The 25,000-nt window shown below is 40.5% G+C and overlaps 1 protein-coding gene and 1 pseudogene across 1 annotated transcript in view; one reads left to right on the forward strand and one right to left on the reverse strand.

The window, feature by feature from the left end:
• Positions 1 to 11,637: 11,637 nt before the first annotated feature.
• Positions 11,638 to 12,866, reverse strand: LOC138019054 (uncharacterized; annotated as a pseudogene).
• A 1,969-nt stretch (positions 12,867 to 14,835) lies between these two features.
• LOC138022305 (serine/threonine-protein phosphatase 4 regulatory subunit 1-like) overlaps positions 14,836 to 25,000 on the forward strand; it is a 63,567-nt gene continuing 53,402 nt past the window's right edge. The window contains 4 exon segments of the mRNA XM_068869412.1: positions 14,836 to 14,878; positions 14,943 to 14,999; positions 15,131 to 15,248; positions 15,380 to 15,483. Of these exon segments, the coding sequence (XP_068725513.1) occupies positions 14,872 to 14,878; positions 14,943 to 14,999; positions 15,131 to 15,248; positions 15,380 to 15,483 (286 nt within the window). The 5' untranslated portion in view covers positions 14,836 to 14,871.

Consider the following 25,000-nt stretch of genomic DNA (forward strand, 5'->3'; position numbering starts at 1 on the left):
AAAATAGGCGATCAAACATAGTTTCACACTACTTCGTAGACCCACCTCCCTCTTCCGGGACACTCCTGCATAGTGTCTTCCTTCACGGGGGGTCTAAAGCTGTTACACAAATAGGAAAAGCGAAATATCATTTAAAAATGGGCGATTCCAGAAGATAGGACGATTCCAGAACTTATTTGGTTAGGATACAAACGCTTTCTTTGAAATTTTTTTGAAGACTACTTTTGAAATGCAGTGGTTGTTTGTCTTATTTCCTGTGATGCGAAGGGTTTTTTTTTCGGGGCTGGAGTGTAGGTTCCCTTCAAATACTTGTTGTTTCAAGTTGTTGATTCAATTATTCAACCAGATACTTTCCTTTTTTTGTTTCTTTTGTACTGTCACCGCGGAAGCATTGTGGCCGTGCACTAGATTGCATGTGGATGCATACGGGTTCAAATTCAGGCTCTGACGACTCTTGCAGAATTCGTGAAGGATTTATTCCTTGGTTGTGCTGAATCCGGGAATCCACACCACGCTTTGAAACTAGCCAACTGCTTGTTTTCCTACCAGTGGTGTGGGGGGGGTGGGGTTTCAGCGTGCTATGTTTAATTTCAAATTATTAATTTCGCTGTTCAATGTCGTTAAAGCAAATTAGATCATAACAATACACTATATAAATAACACACGTTTTTTGTTTTGTAACTCTGTTCAATTGAACACGGATAATACTATTTTCCATTGATATAATTTGCCGCAAGCACCCAGATTGCCTTTTCTTCTTGACATTTCCTTTTCGTCATGACATAGCCCTGAACTGGGGGCCAGAGGTTGTCATTCAGCTGATTGAGGATGAAGTAAACATGCGCTTCTGTAATAGCAAGTAACAAATAAGGAGAGGAATTCAATGCTGGAGACAAGAACAACAAGGATGTGGAAATCTCAACTATAATGAGGCTGACAAAATACTCAGTTTCTTACGAGGAGTGTAATTCATTTAGAAACTGTTCGGGAATTGGAATACAGGGGGAAAACTGGGCAGTTTATGTTCATTTCCCATTTTTGAACGAAATGTCATTCTGTAATTAAGGTCTGTTGTCTAAGGCGGGCATTTGGTAGCTTTTTTTGTCAGCGTGTGAAAGTGAGTTTGGCTTTAACACCTGCGTAGCAAAATTTTCAGCTTTCGATTTTTGTCCAAAGGCTGTTTACTTTGGATTTCACGGTGCCGCCATTACTCACGTTTTAAAACTGATCGACTGGACATCAGAGGGTGGATCTAGGGTAAGGTTACGTCATTCCACTCAATCATCTTAAAATTTCAGCGTTGACAACGCAGTTTATTATGTATGGCAAACGCGAAGTTTAAAATCTGAAAGCCCGAATTCCGGTGCTACACATTAATTCAGACGCGTACAAACGCATTGCATTCTTAAACTAGTGATTCTTTGACGTCACTTCTCCTCGATCCAGCTCTCCCAAGATTTTAAAGTTAGTAATTGCGGAGCATTGAAATAGGAAAAATTCCAGTTAAAATGAAACAAGTGCCTTTTGAAATTAAGGCTTAAAACATTGGGTCACTTAGTGTTTAAGTTAACATAGTTTTGAAATCCAAAAGCAAAAAAGATTTGATTTTTTTGATCATATGACCACTTTAAGCATGCGACGTTTTGGAGACGCGGAACGCAAGCTAGAAGATTCACGTATTTTTGACATAGTAGGTAATGTCCCCTCAGATTTTGACAACTAATTATCCCTTAACGGAGAAAAGAGTGACTTAGGCCCGACTTGTTTCATGAGCCGAACTTAATCCATTGAATTAAGTACATTGAAAGTTCGAGGTTTGATATTCAATCACTTAAGAAACGGCCTATTTCAATGTTGGAACGGCTCTCAGCCGTTCTTTCGCCTGGCCTTGCTGGGAATTTCGGCTTTTGCGACGGGCGCGGATTGGCTTTGATTCAGATGTCGAACTTTTCACGTGCCCGAACTTAATGACACAAACCATGTTTTGCCTTCCACTTAAAAAACTGCCTGACAAGTGAATTGGTTTTCTTGGAAACGGATTAGGAACGGCTGTGGATCGCCCACTTAGTTCGACGTCTGAATCAACAGGCGTACTTTTCTTGGATTTTCTTAATAATTCGGCTCAATGAAAAGTACGGCGTCTTATAAAAATCCGGCTTTTTCTTAGCAATATAAAATGTGGTTTTTAGGGTTTAGGGTTTAAAGACCAGTTCTAAGGGAAAAACAGCTCACTTCCGGTTTGCCGTCTAAAAAAAACGTTGGCGTTTAGGGAGCGTACGAAACGACGGACAGCATACGACAACAACAACGCCACAAGGAATCTTTCGTTCTCTATTTTCGCTCTGAAAATCTACCTTAAAGACCCATTTTCACTCTAGATGCAACGCGATCGTTTTGTGTTGTCTTGAACCTCGAATAGCGTATTCCGATTGGCCAACTATTTTGTCGCGACCAGTGCTTGAAAAGTTGTGTGGTTTTACCAAGTGCCAATTTTACACTGTAATAAGTCAAGACTGCTAAATTACCTTTTAATCTTTATGGAGTCGACTGATTTAGACATTGGAGAATCACCGAAGCGGAATTTTTACGGTTCGACCTATTCAGCAAGAGGAATAGAACAATTCTGAAAGCTACGAGGTAGGCCGGTGGACATTATTTCAGTGCTGCAATGCATGGCTTACGTAAAATGACTGTTACTTTGTCAGTTTCGATTTGCTAGGATACCAGGGACGGCGGAAGTTAAAATGCTTTTGAACAAGGTGCTTGTGCTCAAAAGAGTGGCAGAGGTTGCTGTCTTTGTGGAGCGGCGAGCAAAAACATGTTTCGCTGCGGCAATCTGTCATGTTGATCGATACCTAATTGGACTTGAAATAGAAATATTTTAACACAAATATAGACATAAAATACTACGAGAAAAATTATGGGGGCCCCCCAATGATAAGTCGAAATCAGGACCGGAAAGATTTATCGAACGGATAGCTTTTGACGCAGAACGTTGCTGAAGAGCTTTCTGATATTTTTCAAATTTCACAATTTCGTGATACCAAAAATCATGTGGGTGCGCGCGAATGCATTTCAGGGTGAAAATGGGCCTTTAAGGTCCCTAAAATGGTTTTAATGAGATGGGGGACGGCAAACGGGGAAGTGAGCTGTTTTCCCTTTTACACTTGTCTTTACACAAAACACATTTACATTGCTAAGTATCTTTTCTCCATTACTGATGATTAGTATAGAAATCTGGGAGGACACCACCGTCCTGGCACGCGAAATGTTCTCTTCCAGTTGCCGCCCCGCGTCTCAAACCGCTGCGTGCTTAAGCTCACCATTTCTGAGCCCAACGCGTGTCTTTTGAAAAGGATAAAAGATAAAATGTTACGGTCAAAATATTACAGTGAAGTCAACGCGTGACCCATTAGTTTTGAAATTTGAACTTGAATTGAACTTTGCTTTCGAGAGATTCTGAATTCGTGGATAGTTCCTTGATATTTCGAATGTAGTTGGGTATAAACTTTTGTTTTATTATAAAATAAACTGTGTTTAAAAGGAGAAAACTATTTCAAGCGTTTGATGAATTATTGTTCATCACACACCGTCTCTTAATGCGATCCACCTTCCCACACGCTTGGCGTAGGAGAACAGTTTGCTGTTCCCAACCCAACTTACATGTATTGCATGTGAAGCTGCCACTTGAAGGGTGCTAAAGATTGGGGCCTGGCAATCCCTTCTTCCGTACGAATCACTAGAGAATCTGTAACACGTTTCGTCGGTGAGGGGATCTTGACCTCCGGGATTATGACCGGGAGCGGGACGGAACGTGGGAATCCTACGGTTGGGAGACTGTTAGAAGGAGGCACCGCAAGCGGTAGCCAGGCTTCTCAACTCGATCGCTTTTTAGTTTCGCGTTGTTTTTAAAAGTGTGTCGGCTCGGCTGGTGTCGTGCCCTGTGCTTTTTCTGAACACGATTTCGTGACTTTACCTCTTTCTTTGAATAATAGCCCCAGCTCTAGAAGCAGTGTTTGGAAGTTTAATTTGTCTCTTTTTTCCGATGAGGACTTCAAGCGTGAGCGTGCCGTAATTGTCGAGCATAAAACAGCGTAAGGATGACTTTGCAACTATTGAGATCTGGTACAATGATTTTAAACTCGTCATTCGTGCTACGTGTATCTGGTTTAGTTCACGTAAACGCAAGGCAGCGAACCACGAGCTGCACCCGCTGACCAAGCGTCTTATTTTGGCTAAGAATGCTTTTTCTCGTGGAAATACTTCTAAGGCTTCTGAAATTCGCGATCTTGAGAGCTGCCTCTTGTCTCTCGCCGCACGGGAGGCAGTGGGTGCAAAAAGTGGGGAGGGCTTTTCACCCTCCTCCTAAGTGGGTTGAGGAGGGTGAAAAGCCCACCCGCTGTTTTTTCCGCCTCGAGCAGCAGCGAGCGGAGAAGAATTCATTTGCTTCTGTGATTGACTCCAGTGGTAATAAAACGTCCTCGCAGGCCGACATGGAGTCTTTTCTGACTGACTTTTATTGGAACCTTTACGCGAAAGATACGCTCGATATTCCAGTGCAATCTGATGTTATTGGTCATTTGGAGATATTCCTCCGATGAAATTGCGAGGGCGAGTTCACTACACAGTGAGCTCTTCTCGGCGCTGGGTACAGACCGGAAAATCGCCTGGCTCTGATGAGCTCCCCATGGAGTTTTATCTTGCTTTCTGGGATGATCTGGGTGATGTTCTTGTGGACGTTTTGAATGACAATCGCCTCGGGGTTCTTTCGTAGAGCCAGCGCGAGGGTCTCTTTCTCTTGCAGTACAGGAATGACGATAAGCAGCTCCCCAAGAACTGTCGCCCGATATTCTTGTTGAACACCGATGACAAGTTGGCCTCTAAGGTTTTTACGGAGCGTTTAAAACTGGTGATGAGCTCCTTAGTTCACCGCGATCAAAACTTATGGGGTGGTGGGTAGGTCTATTTTCTCTAATCTACAGTTAGTTCGAGACACGCTCGATATGATTGACAAAACCAACGAAGCGGGCATTTTGGTTACGCCTGACCAGGAGAAGGTTTCGACCGTGTCGATCATGAGTTTCTGATGCGTATTTTGTCTCTCATTTTTGGGTGGGTCGGGCTGTTCTGTAATTCAGTTTTTTTCTCGTATCATTTGCAATGGACGCCTTTCTGCGCCTGTTTTTCTGAGCGACGGGTGAGGCAGGGCTGTCCACTGTCTTCCCTCTTGTATGTCCTGGTGTCGGAGGTTTTGTCGATCCAGATAAGAAACTGTCAAGGTATTGAGGGCTTTCGGCTCCCTGGGGCCGGGGGTCTTCAGTTTCGGGTATCTCAATACGCCGACGATGCGACCATTTTTGTTAAGGATCAGGTTTCTCTCTGTCGCCTCTTACGTGTAGTAGACAAGTATGAACGTGGAAGGATTACGTATTTGCAAACGTTGGCCGTGTAGCACTTATATTCGAACAGACTTAACTGATTAGAGTGTAATATGAAGTGCTAGGTTTCTACCCCATATGAACCATGTGAGCGTTAGCCCTACTAATGGAAATGGGCCCACACAAGAACAGAGAAAAAATCTTTTGGCACGTTGCCAAGATCGTTTCTTCCCCGAGTTGGATGTGTGAGCGCTTTAATCGCCTTGCGTGCGCCTAGAAGTGGCACGCTACTTTATAGGTAATCGCCTGTCGCGACTTGATACGCGTTTTGCTTTCACATCTAACTTAGTTCGGTTTCGGTTCCTGTGAGGGCCCACTTACAGAAACAGAATGTCTCTCTTCCTTAAAGCTAATGGCCGACAGCAAAACTCCTGGGACAGACGGTCTACCAGCAGAGTTCTACAAAATGTTTTGGAACGATATTTCAGACGCTCTTATTGCTGCACTTAACTTTGCATACGAGATCGGTAAACTACCAATTACTCAGAGACGAGGATCAATAAAACTCATTCCCAAGAAAGAAACAGACCTCAAAAATCTTAAAAACTGGCGTCCTTTATCTCTTTTAAATTGTGATTACAAAATAGCCGCAAAGTCAATCGCAAATAGGACCCAAGCTACTCTCCCAAAACTCATCAACAATGACGAGACAGGATTTATCAAAGGCAGATTTATTGGTGAAAATATACGTTTGATCGCTAGCATCATCAACTGTACCGCTAACAAAAATATCCCTGGCTTGATTCTGCTTTAGACTTCGAAAAAGCCTTTGACACCCTTGAATCGCCATTCATTGAAAAAACCTTACAACACTGTGGGTTCGGCCTCTCATCCAAAAATGGATACGAACTCTTTACTGTGATATTGAAAGCTGCATAATAAACAACGGGTGGATGAGCGATTGTTTTAAAATTGAAAGAGGGGTGAGACAAGGCTGCCCTTTATCTCCATGTTTATTTGTTCTCTCCGTTGAAGTTCTAGCTAACGCAATTCGACGGGACCCTAGTATTAAAGGCATTTCAATCAGCCAAAATGAAATCAAATTAAGGTGGCTGGAACCAGTTTCACTACTTTTAAGGACCTTTTTATTAGAAGGGCTGTCACTACAAAACTGTATCAGGTAAAAGAAATCTTATGGGACCATACCAAACACCAATTATCACTTAACAAAATGCGCTCACTATTTTGACGTAAAAGGTTGCCATGGCAACATGAAAGCTCAGCAAAAACACCCTATATTTCGTCTTTACTTGCTTATATCGTAAAAACGAACTCGGTGACCCCCATTTTTTATTGTAAAATAGTAATTAGCAATTTGAGATAGGACTATCTGCAAAGCTAAAAAAATTCTTGGGAGCCAATTCAGGGCTACCTTAAATTTTCGAAAAATTAAGGTAGCTCTGAATTGGCTTCCAACAATTTTTTTAAACTTTGCTGATACTTTTATCTCAAATTGCTAATTACTATTCTACAATAAAAAATGGGGGTCACCGAGTTCATTTTTGAGATATAAGCAAGTAAAGACGAATAGAGGGTATTTTTGGAGAGCTTTCATGTTTGCCATGGCAACCTTTTACGTCAAAATAGTGAGAGCATTTTGTTAAGCAATAATTGGTGTTTGATGTGGTACCATAACATTGCTGTTACGTGATACAGTATAGTAGTTATAATCCATCTAATAAGAAGGTCTCTAAAATTGGTGAAACTGGTTCCAGCCACCTTAAGTCAATATGCAGATAATACTACATTAATTTTAGACGGCTCACAAGACACGCTTGAAGCCTCACTTGACGTTATCGTAAAATTCAGCAAGATATTTGGCTTCAGACTTGACAAAAAAGCCCAAGCGTTATGGATAGATTAAAAGGCGAGATTCTCAGAACTCTTGTGTCCAGAAAAAGATTTCAAATGGCAAGAGTTCAAAATTAAAACACTAGGAGTTTGGCTCTCAATAGAGCCTAAACTAACAATAATTCTGAATTTCGAAGAAAAAACCGAAAAAGTCCAGAACGTACTAAAAACAGGCAGTATCGAAGATTAAGCCTACTTGGAAAACTCACTCTATTAAAAAGCCTAGTCGCCTCCCAGCTGGTTAATGTCTTTTCTCCTTTGCAAACAAACCACCAAGCTATCAAATATTTGAACGAAGCTTTCTATCATTTCCTATGGGACGGGAAACCCGATAATATTAAAAGAAACGTTACAATTAACGAGTACAGGGATGGTGGGCTTAAAATGATTGATCTTTTCTCATTCAACAAATCTTTAAAAACTATCCGGATCAAAAAATATCTTGATAAAACAAACATGGGAAAATGGAAATTTTTAACAAAATATGCCACTGTTCTCAATGAATGAACCAATGGTTCTCAGCTGTGCCCTTGAAATATGCAGCTCCCATGGGCGAACAATGATGTGTTTAAGATCATCACGAGCCATTTGAACTTTCTTGGCAGGAAGATAGAGGCCCATGTCAAGTGATACGACGATCTTTCTGTTGGCTCCCACCACCTTCGCATTAGTTGAGAAACTATTATCAGCCAAACAAAGCAATTTACATATTGGCATTAGGAAATTATCACCTATCATTTTAGGAAATATTTACATTGTTAATCATGATAAGAAATACTGAATATTAAAGAGAAGGGTTTCCATGGTTACTCGTCACGTGACCCCTCATACCACAAAGACGACATGAAGAAGTGTCTAAAACATCAATAAATATCATCATAGTGAGTTTGGTGTGATTTCATTCACATGGTTTGTCGCTGCTGGGCGACGATAAAACTCTGGTTTGTTTTGTGCAACTTTATTCTCCGATTTTACATTCAGAACGTTCAACAACATCGCTTTCTCACGCACATTTTGACAAAAACTAAACTCATCATCTTTACACGTGCGGACGAGGTCCCTAGCAACGAGTTGACGTCATTGGTATCATAGCAACGCGACCGGAAATGAAAGTTCAGGAAGCAGGAGGCACATCCCCGCCCCTAGTCGAGACACAATGTTTGTCGAGACGATTTTAAGTTCTACTCTTCTGCCTCCTGTACTAAGCAAAGTTTTGTGATTGGCCTTTTATACTCTCCGAACTGAGTTCGTACTGTAACAGCTCGAACTAACCCATCCTGCCCAGGATGAGTGGACACGATTCTGCCCAACGGCCATACACCTCGCGACTGATTTGGCTCAGCAACTAGGACAACATCTCCTTCTTTGAGGTTCTGTTTCTTCTCTTTCCACTTCTTCCTTTCTGTCAGGCTAGAAAGGTACTCTTTGGTAAAACGTCTCCAGAAGAAATTAGCTAGCCCTTGGGACTGTCGCCACATCTTTGTCGAGTTAATCTCTCCGTCACTAACTTCAGCATCTTCATAACTCGGATTTGCCCTCAACAGTAAGAAATGGTTTGGGGTTAACGCTTCAATGTCCCCTGCATCATTGGACCTATGAGTAATCGGTCGACTGTTTAGTATTCCTTCTGCTTCGACTAGTGCGGTTCTCAGCACTTCTTTGGAAACAGCCCTGTCCGCAAAAATTGCCTTCAGCGTCTTCTTGGTGCACTGTACTAGCCTCTCCCATGCACCTCCAAAGTGCGGGGCACTTAGCGGCTGAAATTTCCACTCGATTTCCTTAGGAGCACAGAAGTTTTGTATCCTCTCTTCATTCAATTGTTTGATGTACTTCGCAACTCATTATTTGCACCAACAAAGTTCGTTCCATTATCGGTGTGGATGCTCTGCGGTCGTCCACGTCGCGCAATGAACCTTTTCAATGCCATGATGAAATGATCTGTTGAAAGATCATCCACAAGTTCAAGGTGGCACTCTCTAGTACTCATGCAAGTGAACAAGTACCCATATACTTTAACTTCACTGCGTCTTTCCTTAACTAACATAGGTCCAAAAAAGTCAACTCCAGTGTTCCTGAACACCATTCCTGGCACTCTGGTAGACTACCCATTTGCTGCTCTTGAGGCTTTACTGTCTGGCAATAACAGTAGTTGCACTTGAATTTCTCGCTTCGCACTACCTGGCGACCATGGATGATCCAATACTCCTGCCAAATTTGATTATGCAGGTGCTCAGTTGGCGGGTGGTAGTAGATACGATGCATTTCTTCGACGTTCAGCGGTGCAAGTTCATGACGCGAGTCAATTATTTTGGGATGTCGTGTTCTGTAAGGTAGGCATTGTGCTCTCTGCAGCCTTCCACCGACAACCAAGAACCCATCTTTCAACCTTGGGTCAAGAGATTTAATTCTACTCTCCTTGTGGATCTCCTCACCTATCTTCAGACACTGTATCTCCTCGCTGAATGATTCAACTTGCGCCCTCTTCACGAGATGATTCTGAGCAGCTCTCAATTCGTTCGACGTAAGTGCTCCCAGTAGACGTACTTCCTTCTTAGCTCTTACATTGTTTGCAAATCGCATCACATAAGCCGTAACTCTTCTTAGTTTGGTCAGTGACGAATACTTCTTCCACCCTAACAGGACCTTGTTTTCCTGAGATGCTCCAGCCCATCTTTCCTTCTTCTTTTCTTTGATGTCATCGTTCTCGCAGGGCGCTTTGACTTTATTTTCTGGCCAGAGCTCTGCTGACTCATACAGGAACTTGGGTCCAGTAATATAGCGAAAACCCGCGCCAAGTTCCGTAGGACTTAGTCCCCGGGTGATGTCATCTGCAGGGTTAGCCTCTGTCGGCACATATCTCCAACTCACAGCGCCCGCCCCTAGTGTGGCCTCCAGACAGCTCATGATTGTGTAAATCTCAGACACCCGGTTACCGACGAATGCTTTGTAAGTGGAGCTCGTTTGGCGGATCCAATGTAGGACTGTGGTGGAGTCACTCCAGAAAGTTATCTTCTCTATCTTTGTAACCATTTCTTCTACCAGTGTTTGAGTTAACCGCACAGCAACTAAAGCTCCCATGAGCTCCAATCGGCAGATAGACTGTGACTTTAATGGAGCAACACGGCCTTTTCCCGCTATAAGACTACACTCTACTGTGTCATCTATAAACGCTCGTCTTAGGTAGGCACACGCGCCATAAGCATTCTGGCTAGCGTCGCAAAACACATGAAGTGCAGTCTCTCGTACAGGTTTCTGTTCTTGGATAAGAGCTCTCGGAATTCTCACTTCATCAAGCTTTTCTGCTTCCTTGCGCCATTCACGCCACTCTCGAAGATCAGCTTCTTTCAACTCGTCATCCCATCCGTACTTCATACGATTTAGATTCTGCAGGATGATTTTACTTCTGATTGAGAATGGGAGGAGAAGTCCTCGCGGATCCCAAACAGAGAATGCTTGACTCAAGATCTTCCTCTTCGTCGTACCTGGATCATCCTTCAGTCCGGTAAACTGGAGCATATCTTCTTGGGCATCCCAAATGACGCCCAAAGTTCTGTCCGTTGGTAACTTATCTTCACTCAGTTCGAGGAATCGTGGAGATCTATCCTGCTCCGGGATGGTTGCCAAGACGTCTGGGTCATTTGTCAACCACTTGTGTAGGCGGAAACCTCCACGACGCAGCAACTCTGTCATCTGCTTCCTCATTTCAATAGCTTCCTCGCAAGAATCTGTTGACGGCAGACCATCATCCATGTAAAAGCGCTGGTAGACGGCTTCCACACCCAGAGGTAAATCTTCCCCATTCTCATCAGCATTTCGCCTCATAGTGTAGTTCGCTCTGGATGGCGCAGACACTTCTCCAAACACTGTTCTCTCGAACTGGTACACGCTTGGTTCTTCTATCAGAGAGTCTCTCCATAAGAATCTCAATGCTGGCTTATCACGATCAGGGAGACGGAGCATATGGTACATTTCTTTCACATCAGCGGCCATTGCAATTCTTCCTTCGCAAAACCTGAGGAAAACTCCAAACAGAGAGGACAGAAGATCTGGTCCTGTGTAGATCTTATCGTTCAAACTTTGTCCCATGAATTTTGCTGATGCATCGTAGACTCTTCTGAGGCGATCAGGTTTTTTGGGATTAATGACAAATCTGTGTGGTAAGTACCAAGTCACTTTACTATCGCACCGTACTTCCCCTTCACTCAGTTTCTTCACATAGCCCTTCTCAACGTCATCCTGGATTGACTTTGCATATCTCTCTCTGATCTCGGGACAGCTCTCAAACTTCTTCTCTAGGGATTGTAGCCTCCTCTTTGCCATTCCGTAATTGTTGGGCAGAGATGGTTCCTCATCTCTCCACAGTAGACCTGACACATACGCATCTTCATTCACACTCTTAAAGGTTGTCTTTTCCATCAGTGACAATGCTCGCTTGTCCTCAATCGAACGGGTTGGATCAGCTAGCTTGACCACGCCCAAGGTTTCTATCTCTGACTGAGCCATGACCAGCTGCTTCAGCTCCTCATTTTCAACTGAACTTCTTTTATACACTTTGAACCCATTGTATGGAGATGCTCCTCTTCGCTCACCAGGTAACGAATTAGTCACCGCCCATCCAAGTGGGGTCTCAACAGCATAAGGTACCCTGTCAAGTTCCGGTTGACCTGAGGGTTTCAGAATTTGTGTTGGTAGAATCAAGTCAGAGTTGTTAGTTCCAATTATGAGTTGCACTGGACCCGTGTCAGTGTCACGCAAGTCTAAGTTCTTCAGATGTTGATACTCATACTTGATTGTTGACCACCTCACATCTCGCAAGGAGTACTTGACTTCCTCTTTTCCGACTCATGCGACATGGCATTTCTTGATGTGCTGGTAAGCAAACACCTTCTGCGCATTTACTTCTTGAATTTCGAGATCTACCTCTTTTCCTTGAAGCCCAAGTGAGAGCGCTAAGCTTTCATTTATAAGCGTTGTGTTACAGCCTGAGTCACGCAATGCCATCACCTGCTGTTTTCCTGTTTCTCCAAAGACAACTATGGGAAGTACTTCAACCAAAGCAAGACTACCAGTCTCACAACCTGTGTACGCTGATTGTTGATACTCCTCAAGAGGCCCCACAGCCTGACGTGGTGATGAGTCTCTACCTTCCAGGGAGACAGGAGCTGGGTTTCTGTCAACTTCTGGCACTTGTTCTGATTCACGTTTCGCTTTTGCCCGTTCAATAAATCTCAAGTCGACTTTATGTACAAGGGTATTATGACGCATGTCACAGTTTTCAACTTTGCATCTCTTCTTACTACGACATTTACGCAGACGATGACCGGGTAATAGACAACATAAGCATAGTTTGTGTTCCTCGACAACTTTCTCCTTCTCGCTAGTCAACATTCCCTGAAATCGTTTGCACTCTTGCAAAGTGTGATTAGAGGACTGGTGAATTGGGCACTTTGTTCCACAGCTGGCGCGTAAATATTCTCCCGTGGCTCCTGCAAACAGCCCAGGTTGGGATTTGTCAGCTGGCTTACGCCTATCAACTTTAGATGTATCTGAACGCTTCCACTCTCTCTTCTCTGGCATCCACCGCTGCTTGGAATCACTGATTCTCTAGCCAATTTGCACATGAATGCCAGGTTGACAATATCAGTTTTCCTTCAACAAACTTGGCCCATCTGCCGCAAAGGCGAGTAGGACGTTTAGAAACAGTTGCTTCAGGGACTTGCGAGCTAAGCTCGTGAAGAAAGTTATGCTCCTTGAAAATGCCTATCAATTCAGAAAGTGCGGACTAGGTTTATGTGTATTTATGCGGAGTAAAAGAGTCCCACTTGGTGTAAAGACCGATGAATGTCTTCTTTCGATAGATTGATGTTGAGAAGGAGCTGTCACGATTGCGTTTCATAAGGATATCAAGGAATGGAATTTCATCGTTTTGTTCAAACTCAATTGTGAATTTAATGTTGTCAATGTTGCATATGTCATTTAAAAAAGTCCCGTGGGAATTTTGTGAAGCAAGCAAGCCACTAGTCTAGATATCTTAATTGAACCCTAAATAATGCAAAAATATTTGGTGGCACTTGTGTAACTTGCACCGAGGTCAATTATAAGGGGTTTTAAAAATAGCTTAAATTTGTCACCATGGAAACGAGGCTACATAAGTTAATTCCTTATATCTTTCAACCATGTGCCTCCCGCTTCCTGAACTTTCATTTCCGGTCGCGTTGCTATGATACTAATGACGTCAGCTCGTTGCTAGGGACTATGTTCAAAATAGCATTTTAGCAGATGTTTGACAATTTGAATGTGAATCTCCGGAAAAACAAAGGATTTCTAAGTGATATTCCATGTATTCCTATTCCGGATTACGGTCATTCGAACGCACCCTAAATTTATCTGTAAATGACATATGCTCCCGGACTGTGATGACGCCATTTGAATACAAGTACCAGAATCCTTCGGGTTTTGCTTGTCTCATGCTAATTGGAGCTATTGTTATTTTTACCTCACTGGGAATACAAAATTTTAATAAGAAAAGAAAAACAAACTGAATTCTAGATGTAGTCAAATGACGCTATCGTGAAAGTTGCCTATTGGAAGTGATTTGCGCCCAGTGTTTACTAGTAGAAAAATCGTTTATGATGATGTAACAATATTCCATGTAGTTCCAAGGCTATGGAAAGAGCTTCACCGGGAGCTGTTTTTTGTCTCCTCAATGCAAGATCAAACCAGAAACATCCACGACTTTGTTAACGATCCTAATTTTGATATTGCTGCAATTACTGAAACCTGACTGCGTGGAAACGACTATGACGATTATTTTATTCGCGATATTTGTCCAGATGATTATGTTCTACCATACAATCCGAATTTATGCAAATGACGACAGAGTCGGTGTCCTGCTAAGAAATTACATCCAGGTTGTCAGGGAAATTCGCATTAGTGGTCGATCCTTTGAACATGTGGAACTTTCGCTAAAAATGTGGGAAGTGGAAAATAAATTCGTCCAGTGATATATCAGCTTTGAAATTCACCGATTGGGACAATTGTTGTTGCTGGACTTAGAGGGTCTCTTTAGCCGCAATCCCGTTGGCTATAGCCACCGGCAGACGGCAGCCTTTTTCCAATGGTAAAGGGTAAAGGGTAACGGGTAACGGGTTAGTATTTATGAACAACCTGACCCGTGACTTAAGAATTACCACAAGCGATATTATCTTTTTGGTTCAAAATATTGCCTATTACCCTTTGCCCTTTACCCTTCACCATTTACCCTTTACCCAAGATGTTGAATAGTCATGAAACACGGTGGTCATTTCAAACGCTGAAATGTTGGTTTATCCATACAAATTAGTGTTGGACGATCAAGTTGATCTTCCAACAATGACCAACATTTATCGTTTGGCTTGGTCTTAATGGCACAATCAAGGCACTGTGCGCTTACCCCAGAGTTGACTAATCTCTCTTTCTCTCTCACGTGCATTGTGTTGCCGTTAAGGAAAAGAAATTCAACTACTCTTCAGGCTCGGCGAGTGGGCTGGTTCCAATTGAGTAATCACGTGACTGGTAGCCATTTTAGATAGCCCCTTCCAAGATGGCGGGTAGGTGATGAATTCTAACGATGTGTTCGTCGCGTTTTATTTCTTATTCGCCTCTTCCTTTTAGATATTCACTTCCATATAGAAAACGCTGATGGTCCAGAAGAGGAGGACCAAGAGGACGGTACATATCAAAGACTTGCGTGCTGTTTAAAACACCAGAATGTTTACAAAACGGCATCGTCTTTTGCGTTTTCAAATTTAGCGGTGGATCATTAGTCATTCTAAGGGAATACTCTCCTTTGGATTTTACAGAGAGATACGAAATGGAGCAAGAGGAGTCGTCCTTGCAGGGTTACGTCACCTCAGAAGAGTCTGTTAGCCCGATTGTCCGAATGGAGCGGTTCATGCTGAGTGACATTATCGCTAATCGGTGAGTTTTCATTGGTTTCATCGTCTCCTGCGATCGCTTGCATCACATGCCTGCATACTTCTTTCTACTTTTTGCAGTGTGTGGCCTTTCCTCCATTTTTCCATCAAGAACATGAGTTTTTTTTTCTGCAGGCAGAGGGCCGCGAGATGTTGCCAAGATGCGCTTAGGGCGAGTAAAACGAAGGAAGAAGTTTATCACGTCTTGAGACTGATGGTCCGTCTTTCCGACGACGTAGGTGAGCATGAGTTGAGTGCATGATGACCAAATTGTTGTGCGATTTTATTTTCTTAAGCTAAAGCGATATTTGCATTTCAAGGAACTGGAAAAAACTCCAGCTTTCGAATTTCTGGTTATGAGTCTGCCTGACTTATTAAACTAGAATCGAATCCTTATGTGTTGTCCGTTTATTTGTGGTTTTATTGGCTCTTACGATTTTGATCAAAGTTCAATGAAAATATTCGTGAAGTAGATACAAAGCATTGTATTTAACAGAAAAGGTCGCTTTATGGTAAGTGGATTTTCGTCTATAAAGAATGCATGCTCTTTTCCTTTTAGATTTGAGTGGGAAAATGATTACATTTTTTGAACTCAAGGCAAAAATTGGCTGTGGTGGTTGTATACAGTGCTTTAAATGAAAATTTCAGAGTATTTTAGCCGTGGGTCCTTAATATTAATTTGTTAATTTTGGTGTCGTTCCTATATGTTTAACCTCCTTTTAAATGATTTAAACTTTTTTTGTCTTATTTGTATGATCATTGATTAAAAGGGAATCCATGAAGCGTTACTAGAAAATTCTTACATAAACTTCATGCAAATATCTGAACTCGGTAAAATGCACAGCAGTGAATTAACTAAGATGATGGAATGAGTCATTCAAACTTTTGCATTTTTGTAGTGACTTAATCCTACCACAACAATTGAAAGGGTTGTTTATTCTCTGGGTAATGTTGTTCTTAATTAGTTGCCTACACCACTGTTTTAAATTTCATGTGGGAATTCTGGTTACTGGTATATCTCTTATGATGTACATGTACTATAGAATATTTTTCCAACCATTTCTTTGGCAAAGTTGAAAACCATTTCTACAATGGAGTATTTTTTTTTTACTCATTTATTTATTTATTACAGCTCAATGACAATAAACAACATCATCATAAGGATAGTATACAAAAGACTCCTAGACCCCATCCAAAGGCAGACCACCTTTTATTAAAAAAAAAGAATAAAAATAAAAAAAATATCTATATATATAAATATATTCTACAAAATCGTGAAATAAGAAATGAATAAATAACAATCATTAAAACTAAGATTATATGCATAAATATAAAGAATTAAAAATTTAGTCATATCTTGATAGCAAGAAGTCCCTTGTACCCTCTTAAAACTAATAAACAGCCATGTTTTTCAAATATTAGGCAATCACTTTGGGATACTAACATTGCTGCGATGATGTCATGTTTCTTATACTTATATTTGGTGTACCAAAAATGACATTTCTTACTGCAATAGATGGTTTTCACGTTTCGTCATGGCCACCATGTTGGTGGATGAAAACAAAAGATCTCTCACTAGCTCCTTTTCTATGTCCACCAGCAATATTATTGTACATTACATCATTATAGCCTGCATTTCTGCTTGCATTTCTGTGTCAACATTCTTCAATAATTCTGAAACATTTTAAACTCTATATCGTTGCCTTATCAGTGTGATCAGTCTTAATCTCAATCTCAAACCAAACAAAACAGAGCTGTAGAAGTATAATGTAAAGCAAGCATCGCTCATGAACTCCTAAAGAAATTGGCAAATAATAATTTTCACTCCTTTTCTCTATTTAATTTTTGCTAAGAATATCAAAATTACAAATATATTTACATGACTGTATGTAAGTAAGGCACAATGTCATTGGTATTGGCTCTTAACTTGACAGAATGAAGTACCACGGGTATGAATTTTGTCAGAATTTTTGTGATAGTGCACTTTATAAGTGCTGTGCACTACACACTATGTCACCAGGTTTGTAAGAGTGAGTGATTGTAAGACCGTGGTGGCAAATACGCCTGTAGCGCGTGCATAACTCACGAACATACATGTAAACAGGTCTGGTGGAAGTGAGCTGGAGTTTCAACAACATGAGCTCCAAAATCAGCATGAATTTGTGACGCTGGTGAATAATAAAGCAGCTGCTATTTCCAAAACGATTGAATTACCTGGTGATAAAAAACCTCGTCTAGATTTTTGACTTTGCAGAAACAATGGTCAACAACCTCAAGAGTTGGGCTATTGCGATTTTTGTGTTGAATTTGCACATTTCTTGCCAATCTTTAATTTAATTAAAACACTTGGGGAAAAAAAAAAAAGTAAACATGCAAAGTAACCTGATCACAGCACCCACTGAATTCAATGTCACTTTAGATTTTGCGATTTACTTGTGCAGCCAAAAGTACTATAGAAAAATTGAACGGAGCAAAAATATCCCAAAATGTTTTTCGCTGGTGGTTACTTTATATATTCTCGGTTCAAAATTTAACTTGTTTTCATGTTGCAAATTTTGTTGTTGCTGATGGCAAAATATCTTATTCTTGTTTGACACTTCATGAAAACTTCTGTACGTTGTTTGTCCTATGTTTTGAGGTCACCCATCCAAATACTAACCCCGCCCGACAGGGCTTAACTTCAGTGAAATTTTGTGTTACAAAGCTGTTAGAGGCTCAGAGTGAAGTCTCAAACTTGGGGTGGTTAGGGAACTTGAAAATGATCAACATTTCAGCCTCAAAGCCAATGTTTCTTGATTCTGTTTTATTATCTTTCAATCTTTCTGGGAGTATTTTAAATAGTAGTAACCACATGTCTTCTCAGGGGGCTATTTACATAAGACATCTACCATGGCACTATGATGATATATGGTACCAAAACAATAATTATCATGCTACTGTACTGCTCAAAGATAAGTGAACCATTAAATGTGTCGACAAGGCGTTGAGAACGAAGAGTCAAGGCGTTTGCAGATAAAACCAATTTGCATTTGCAAACTAGTTTATTTTCAATGCGTTTAACCTTTGTTATTCATTTTCGCACCTTTGGATTGTGTTTTTAGTACGGTAAACATCCGTGTATAAGCCGCATCCATAGATAAGCCGCACCCCAAATTTAGAAGCGCCGATTTTGGAAAAAAATGTAATACAATAAAGTTTGAAGTTCCAGAAACGTTCTATTGCTATAAACCAACAAGGACAAACAATCAAGGTTTCACCATAAAGTTGAAATTCCTTCGATATTGAAACAAAACGAACAAGTGCTTAGAAACAGTCTGCCATTTACGGCGAATTTTGTGGTATTTTGTCGAATATTTTATGGAATTTTGTGGTATTTTATCGCACGTGGCAGAAAGGTATGCGTGTAAGTGACTTACTTGTTCGAGTAAAGCAAAAATTAAGCGCTTGAAAGAACTCTTGGAGAGCAAGATTCGCCGATAAACACTCGAAGACACAAACGGCTCCTTTAGGAGCCACCACTCATTAAAAAGTCAATCAACAACAGCAACATGCTCTAAGTTTCTTTTATGTTTCTTTACTGAGATCTTAAGAAGTTGTATGAATATTAATTAGGTGTTTTAAAACTCCAAACACAGATGTATCCATGGATAAGCCGCACCCTTTATTTATGGCTTGAATTTTGTGAAAAAAGGTGCGACTTATACATGGACGTTTACAGTATGTAAAAAGGTGACAAAAGTCAACTTCAATTTGCGAGAGAGAGATTAAACAATGCGTGATTGTTGGCTGTAGCGGAGTCTCAAAAGAAATCTTCATAAACGAGAAAAAATGCGCGTTTAACCGCAGATTTAAGGTAACTGCTACCTTTTGGGGTGTCTCCCGGGAAATCTTTCGTAAGCACATTATTTTCGATAAAACTTCAGCAAACCGTATATCACCGAAAAGGTGATAAAATGAAGAATCTGAATATATGAGCATTTTAAGTTTTTTATGGCTTCAAACTCAAAACCATACATGTTCACTTTGCTGATTTACGCGTCTTTGCATTATCACGCACAACCAAACAAACTGTACGATATCATCAAGTGAAGCTATGATCCTCGCAGTTATGAATCCAATTTTTGCAATTGCATAGAGAAGCCTGAATAATTCAGGCTCTTACCAACTGAGCTGTGAAGTCACTGACATTGGGAGCTGGTCATTTGAGCGTCGCACCGGTATTGTGAGGTCCCGGGTTCAAACCCTGTTGAAGGCCTGAATTATTCAGGCTTCTCTACGCAATTGCAAAAATTGCATTCATAACTGCGAGGATCATAGCTTCACTTGATTTCATATCCACAGTTCATATATGATCCATTTCATATATCATTTCATCATTGATTCATTCCTCGCAGGAACATTAGAACCCACTAATGACTAGCTCCCAACGTCAGTGGCTTCATACATGTACATGTAGCTCAGTTGGTTAGTGTGTCGCACCGGTATCGCAAGGTCCCGGGTTCAAACCCCGTTGAAGTCCTGAATTATTCAGGCTTCTCTACGCAATTGCAAAAATTGCGTTCTTAACAACAGCTGGATTCACTCAAAAACTATGTCCCCATTAACCCTTTAACTCCCAGTAGTGCCACTTATAGATTTTACTGTCTAACGTCTAGCTTCGCTTGATTTCATATCTGCAGTTCATATATGATCCATTTCATATATCATTTCATCATTGTACTATATCAATCAGCACTTTATAGGCTACATGTACCTTTGAAGTTGACCAATGGAATTTTTTAAAAGCCTGACACACTTTCCTGCACCAATATCCGAGGCCCCCTGAAGACGGTTTGTGACAAAACAGTTTTGAATTCGCAGGAAAAGGCATTCAGTGCTGCATCATTAGGCATAGATATTATTTTATACCTGATTGCAGATTTAGCCCTCGTCACTTGCAGTGAGCTGAGTTTTCTTTGTTTCCTTGATGGAATCTTTTTTTCTTTAGGCCCAGTCTTTTTCTCACCCAGGGAGAACTTTCCTGTTTCGACTTCTCTCCTCGTTTCGTGAATTTCCTGGCCTAGTAGGGATGAAATCGCCTCCCATATTCCTTTAACACAACTGCATCGACTACAAATAAATGGCAAACTCAACACGCGATAAAGTGAAGATACCTGTTTGTATTCCCGAATCAAACTGTACGGGAGGTCTAAAGTGTCGACGAGTGTTGACATCTCATAACACCTTGGGGGATTAACCCTAACCAAACGTGGGTGCTTCAAATTTCTCCCCGTGAGTTGTTAAAATCCAGATTTTCAGCTCGGACGCACTTGAAAATTTGTTCACCTGTTTGAGCTGAAAACTCTCTTTAACGGCTTTCTTATTGTTTGATAACACTTTCAAGCAAATGTTAATGGTCTCTATCATTCCCCTCGCATTGGTTTGAAAGAGGTTGAAATTCCCACTTCCAATTATGATCTACCACAATGCACCGCGTGCTATGAAACATGGATCAAGCATCATGGATCACGGGTCCGGAGCAACCTTAATTGAAATAAAAATTTGGTTTTATCAACAGAGTTGATAATGTAAATTGGCCACCGTACAGAGATTCTAAAAGCTGACGTTTCGAGTGTTAGCCCTTCGTCAGAGCGAAATAGGTGTATACACGAGTAGATACAGGTACCTTCTTCTTAGAAGGGTTATAGCTACTATTCTGTATTATGCAACAGCATTGTTATGGTACCATATGAAACACCAATTATTGCTTAAAAAATTTGTGCCTACTATTTTGATGTAACAGATTACCATGACAACACGAGAGCTCTTCATGAACACCCTACATTTGTCTTTACTTGCTTATATCTCAAAAATAAACTGGGTGATCCCCATTTTTTATTGTAGAATAATAATAAGCAATCTGAGATAGAACTATCTTGAAAGCTCATTCAGAGCTACCTAAGACTAAACACTTCAAATGAGAGATTATTCCAATCACTACAATGTGAGTCAATCCGTTACTAGGAATGCAGTGTCTGACACTTGCAGACTGTACACCGCTGACTACCGGTAATCTGTACTCACAATTTTTGAAAGCTTACTATTATAAAGTGAGTACTTAGATGTAAATGCTGTTTATCAGTGCTAATCAAATGGGTGCTTAAAGACTTAAATACTGTTTATCAGCACTATTTGTAGACAGTCTGCAGTATGTGGTCTGCAGTTGTAATACACCTCCTGGAATGCTAACTGTTTCAAATAATACAGTGCATAACCCTAATAATAATTAATAATTTCCACTTAATATAGCGCCTTTTAACATGATAAATGATCAAAAGCGCTTTACAAGAATCTATTAAAAAAAATAAAACCCGAAACGAAAAATGCACAGTTGACCACCCCTAAGCCCCCAAATGCCACTGCTAAGAATTACTTGTTGTAAGCTAGACTAAAAAGGTATGTCTTCAGATTCTTCTTAAAAATACTAAGTGATGTAATATCCCGAATATTTGCTGGGAGGCTGTTCCACAGTGTGGGGGCGGCAGCATAGAAAGAACGAGCTCCCAATGTAGAGAGTATACGCCCTTTGGGACGGTCCAAAATTAATGAAGAATTTGATCGGAGAGAATAAGCAGAACATGACTTAATAGACACTAAGTTACTAATATAGCTAGGTGACATCATATGTAGCCTTAAATGTAACAATTATAAAATTTTAAAATAGAGGCGGTCAAACACAGATAGCCAGTGAAGGTTAAATAAAGCTGGTGCGATACGATCATGCTTTCTAGTGTTCGTTATTAATCACTAAAATTAATTGAAAGCTTAACTTTAATTCCTAAAATTCGGGCAGTGTCCCTAACCTTACATGAATGCTAACTAACCAGTATTCAAAATAAGGTCTTAACCCATTGACTCCTGGGGGTTCCCCATTGACAAGTAAAATTGTCTGGTGTTAGACAGACCAAAATACAGGTTCTAAGCATGGCCGGTTTAGGGGTGAAAGGGTTAACCAAAATCACTAAGCGGAGCATTTTTGCCCTAATCACTAAAATTTGTTGGTCTTTTATGCTGCACCAGAGACAACAATCCACCATAATACGGTGGAACCCTGATTTTACGATTATCGATCTAATGATATTTGATTTAGCAATCAACTTTATGTGTCCCGGCAAAAGTTACAGTAAATTGTATGAAGCAGAATATTCCTGGTTTAACGAAGGAAATTTAGCGACCCAAGCATAAAGTTTTTCCTGTGACAGCGATATAATTAATATCACATACTGCAAAAGAATGACAAACACCTAGCAATGACATAAAGTTTTCTGAAATTACAGTAATTCTTTGTCCTTTAGGGCATAAAACTTGCGTTGCCGCCTGTCAACAGCTTGTCAAAGTGTTTACTTTCACTGCATTGAAGGTACTTTGTCATCCTTGCCCTCCTTGCCTGTTAATAGTTCTCGTAGCTTGTTCAGCTCAGACGTTTTTTTTTATAGAAAGTGTATGTCGCTGGCATTTCTAGGCCCAATGCCTTTGTTCGTGCATTTTCCAGTGATTGTTTTTGAAATCCTTCCTCCATTCTTCAAGAATAAACGAAATATGCTTGACGGTGTCAAATGCACATGACTCCCGCTTTCCGGGTCGTTTGTAATCTCTTGCAATCTCTTCACGTGAACAGCATGGGTATCATAAGGATTATTTGGCTCGTGCTTTGGCAAAACGATAACAAATGATTACAAAATACAGAAAGGGCGTCTAGAACAACGTATTTTGGAGAGGGGACATGGAGGTTTGCGGTGTTGCTAATTTTTTAATATGGTGTTGCTGTGAATAAAATTCCATCTTGCGGTGTTGCAGTGATCTCAAACCCTGCTGTGTGCGATATTTGTGTTTTTAAACTTACAGTTTGCAGGAAAACAAAATTATTTGTGGTGTTGCGGTTTCTTGTCTCATGCTTGTCAGAACTACATTTAGCTCTAAGGAGGCCAAGTAAAAACAAAACAATGGTTTCTTGTCCAGATTTCTATAAAAAGGAGAGCAATTTGGGTTTCACTGATTTGGGTTTCACAATATGGAAGCTTACCTCACAATCCAAAACTTCACCAATAGTTGCATCCCAGATGTCCTTACATGTATACCATGTATATGTATACCCTCAAATATAGGATCTGAATGAATACGTAGACATGTCCATGGCTATCTAGTATCTCTAGTGTTCTTTCTCTTTTTCTAGTCAGTCTTTTTTGCCTTTTCCAGTCATTCCAGGTATCATTAATTTTCTTGATTGTACTAAGAAAAATTAATTATCAAACATATCCCGGTTGCTTTGTCGCCAAGTTGTTAAATCGGGAGTTCGTTTACAACGATATCTCAATTTAACGATATGATTTTGCTCTCCCCTTGCCATATCGTAAAATCAGGGTTCCACTGTAATCTTAAAATGATTTCAATGGGTGGTGGTATAAAAAAATTCATAGTGGTTCAAAAATATATACTTCAACCAGGGGACAAAATTGAACTACAACATATACACTATTATTTTAACATAAGGTTTTCCTACATTTATGTTTCTGTCGACTACATGCCACTGAAACTCCTGGCTTTGGCCCACTAATGTAGTAATTTTCCGTGCGGAAGGATTAGGCAAAAAGATAGTTCTTAGTTATGTTGTAGTTGACTTTGAAAAAATTGCTATGAAGTGTTCCTTCACACTTTTTATAAAGAAAACCAAGAAGAATAAAAAAAGAAAGAAATTTTTAATGATGAGTAAATCAGACTCTAAAGCACATGAAAATTGCGTGTGATTTTTGTGCGTTCTGCTTTGAAAGCTTCTGTTGTTGAGTTTTATCATCGTTTGGGGGACTCAAACATCATAACACTAATTGTCTTTGCATCAATCAAGACCAAAAATAATGCAAAAGTTGTAGTTTTGTTTCCAATAACCACTGAAATGCAATTAAGCTATTCTTTGTTGGCTGCAGCCAAGGGTGCAAAGGATGGAAATATATTGGAACTTGTTTTTTCAAGTTTGAAGACAGACTGTGTCAGGGTTGTCATTACAAGCCAGTAGCCAGCAGCCCTCCGCTGGCTACTTTTGCCCCATAAAACACATTTTTTATACAATTGAAGTTAAGAAAAAGGTTCCCCATTTCACATAAACTGAAATTTCAGGATTCTTGCACTTTTCTTATCTATGAAAAGAATGAAACATTCACAGATTTGAGTAAACATTCAAAGTGCTAAAATAATTGGCTTGTGTGACTGACTTAATTATCCCAAGTTTTACGAATAACATGATGAACATTCCCACAGAATTTTGTTCATGAAAATAAAAGAGAGACTGTCCTGAATTCTGAGTACTGTAATAATTATTTCAGCAACGATTTGTGTTTCCCTGTCCTTTGAGGTGATTCTATGTCAAAGGCAAGAATCAAGCGCACAAGTTTTTGACGCAGCGGCCCAGCAGTCCAGTACTTGGTGTGAGCTGCCTGATTTGCTAAGTACATTTGAAGCATGACAATACAGCGTTTGCAAAAGGTCTTTTCGGTCATGGCAGATGATATACATTGCATGCAGCTGTATAGAGTGAAAAGGATTTTGTTCAAATATGGTAATTTGCACTCCAGAATGCAGGAAGTGCATTCTAAGAGGCTCAAATTTGAAAGGTTTCCAGAAGGAAGTCTCCCCCACCCCATTCTCCTGGCCCCTCACAAGCTTATGTCTTTGGTGCTCTTTTGTTGCAAGTGTTCATTCTCCGCCTACTCCTCAGGTTTTGTC

The sequence above is a fragment of the Montipora capricornis genome, chromosome 10, assembly GCF_036669925.1.
Source record: "Montipora capricornis isolate CH-2021 chromosome 10, ASM3666992v2, whole genome shotgun sequence".
Classification (NCBI taxonomy): domain Eukaryota; kingdom Metazoa; phylum Cnidaria; class Anthozoa; order Scleractinia; family Acroporidae; genus Montipora; species Montipora capricornis.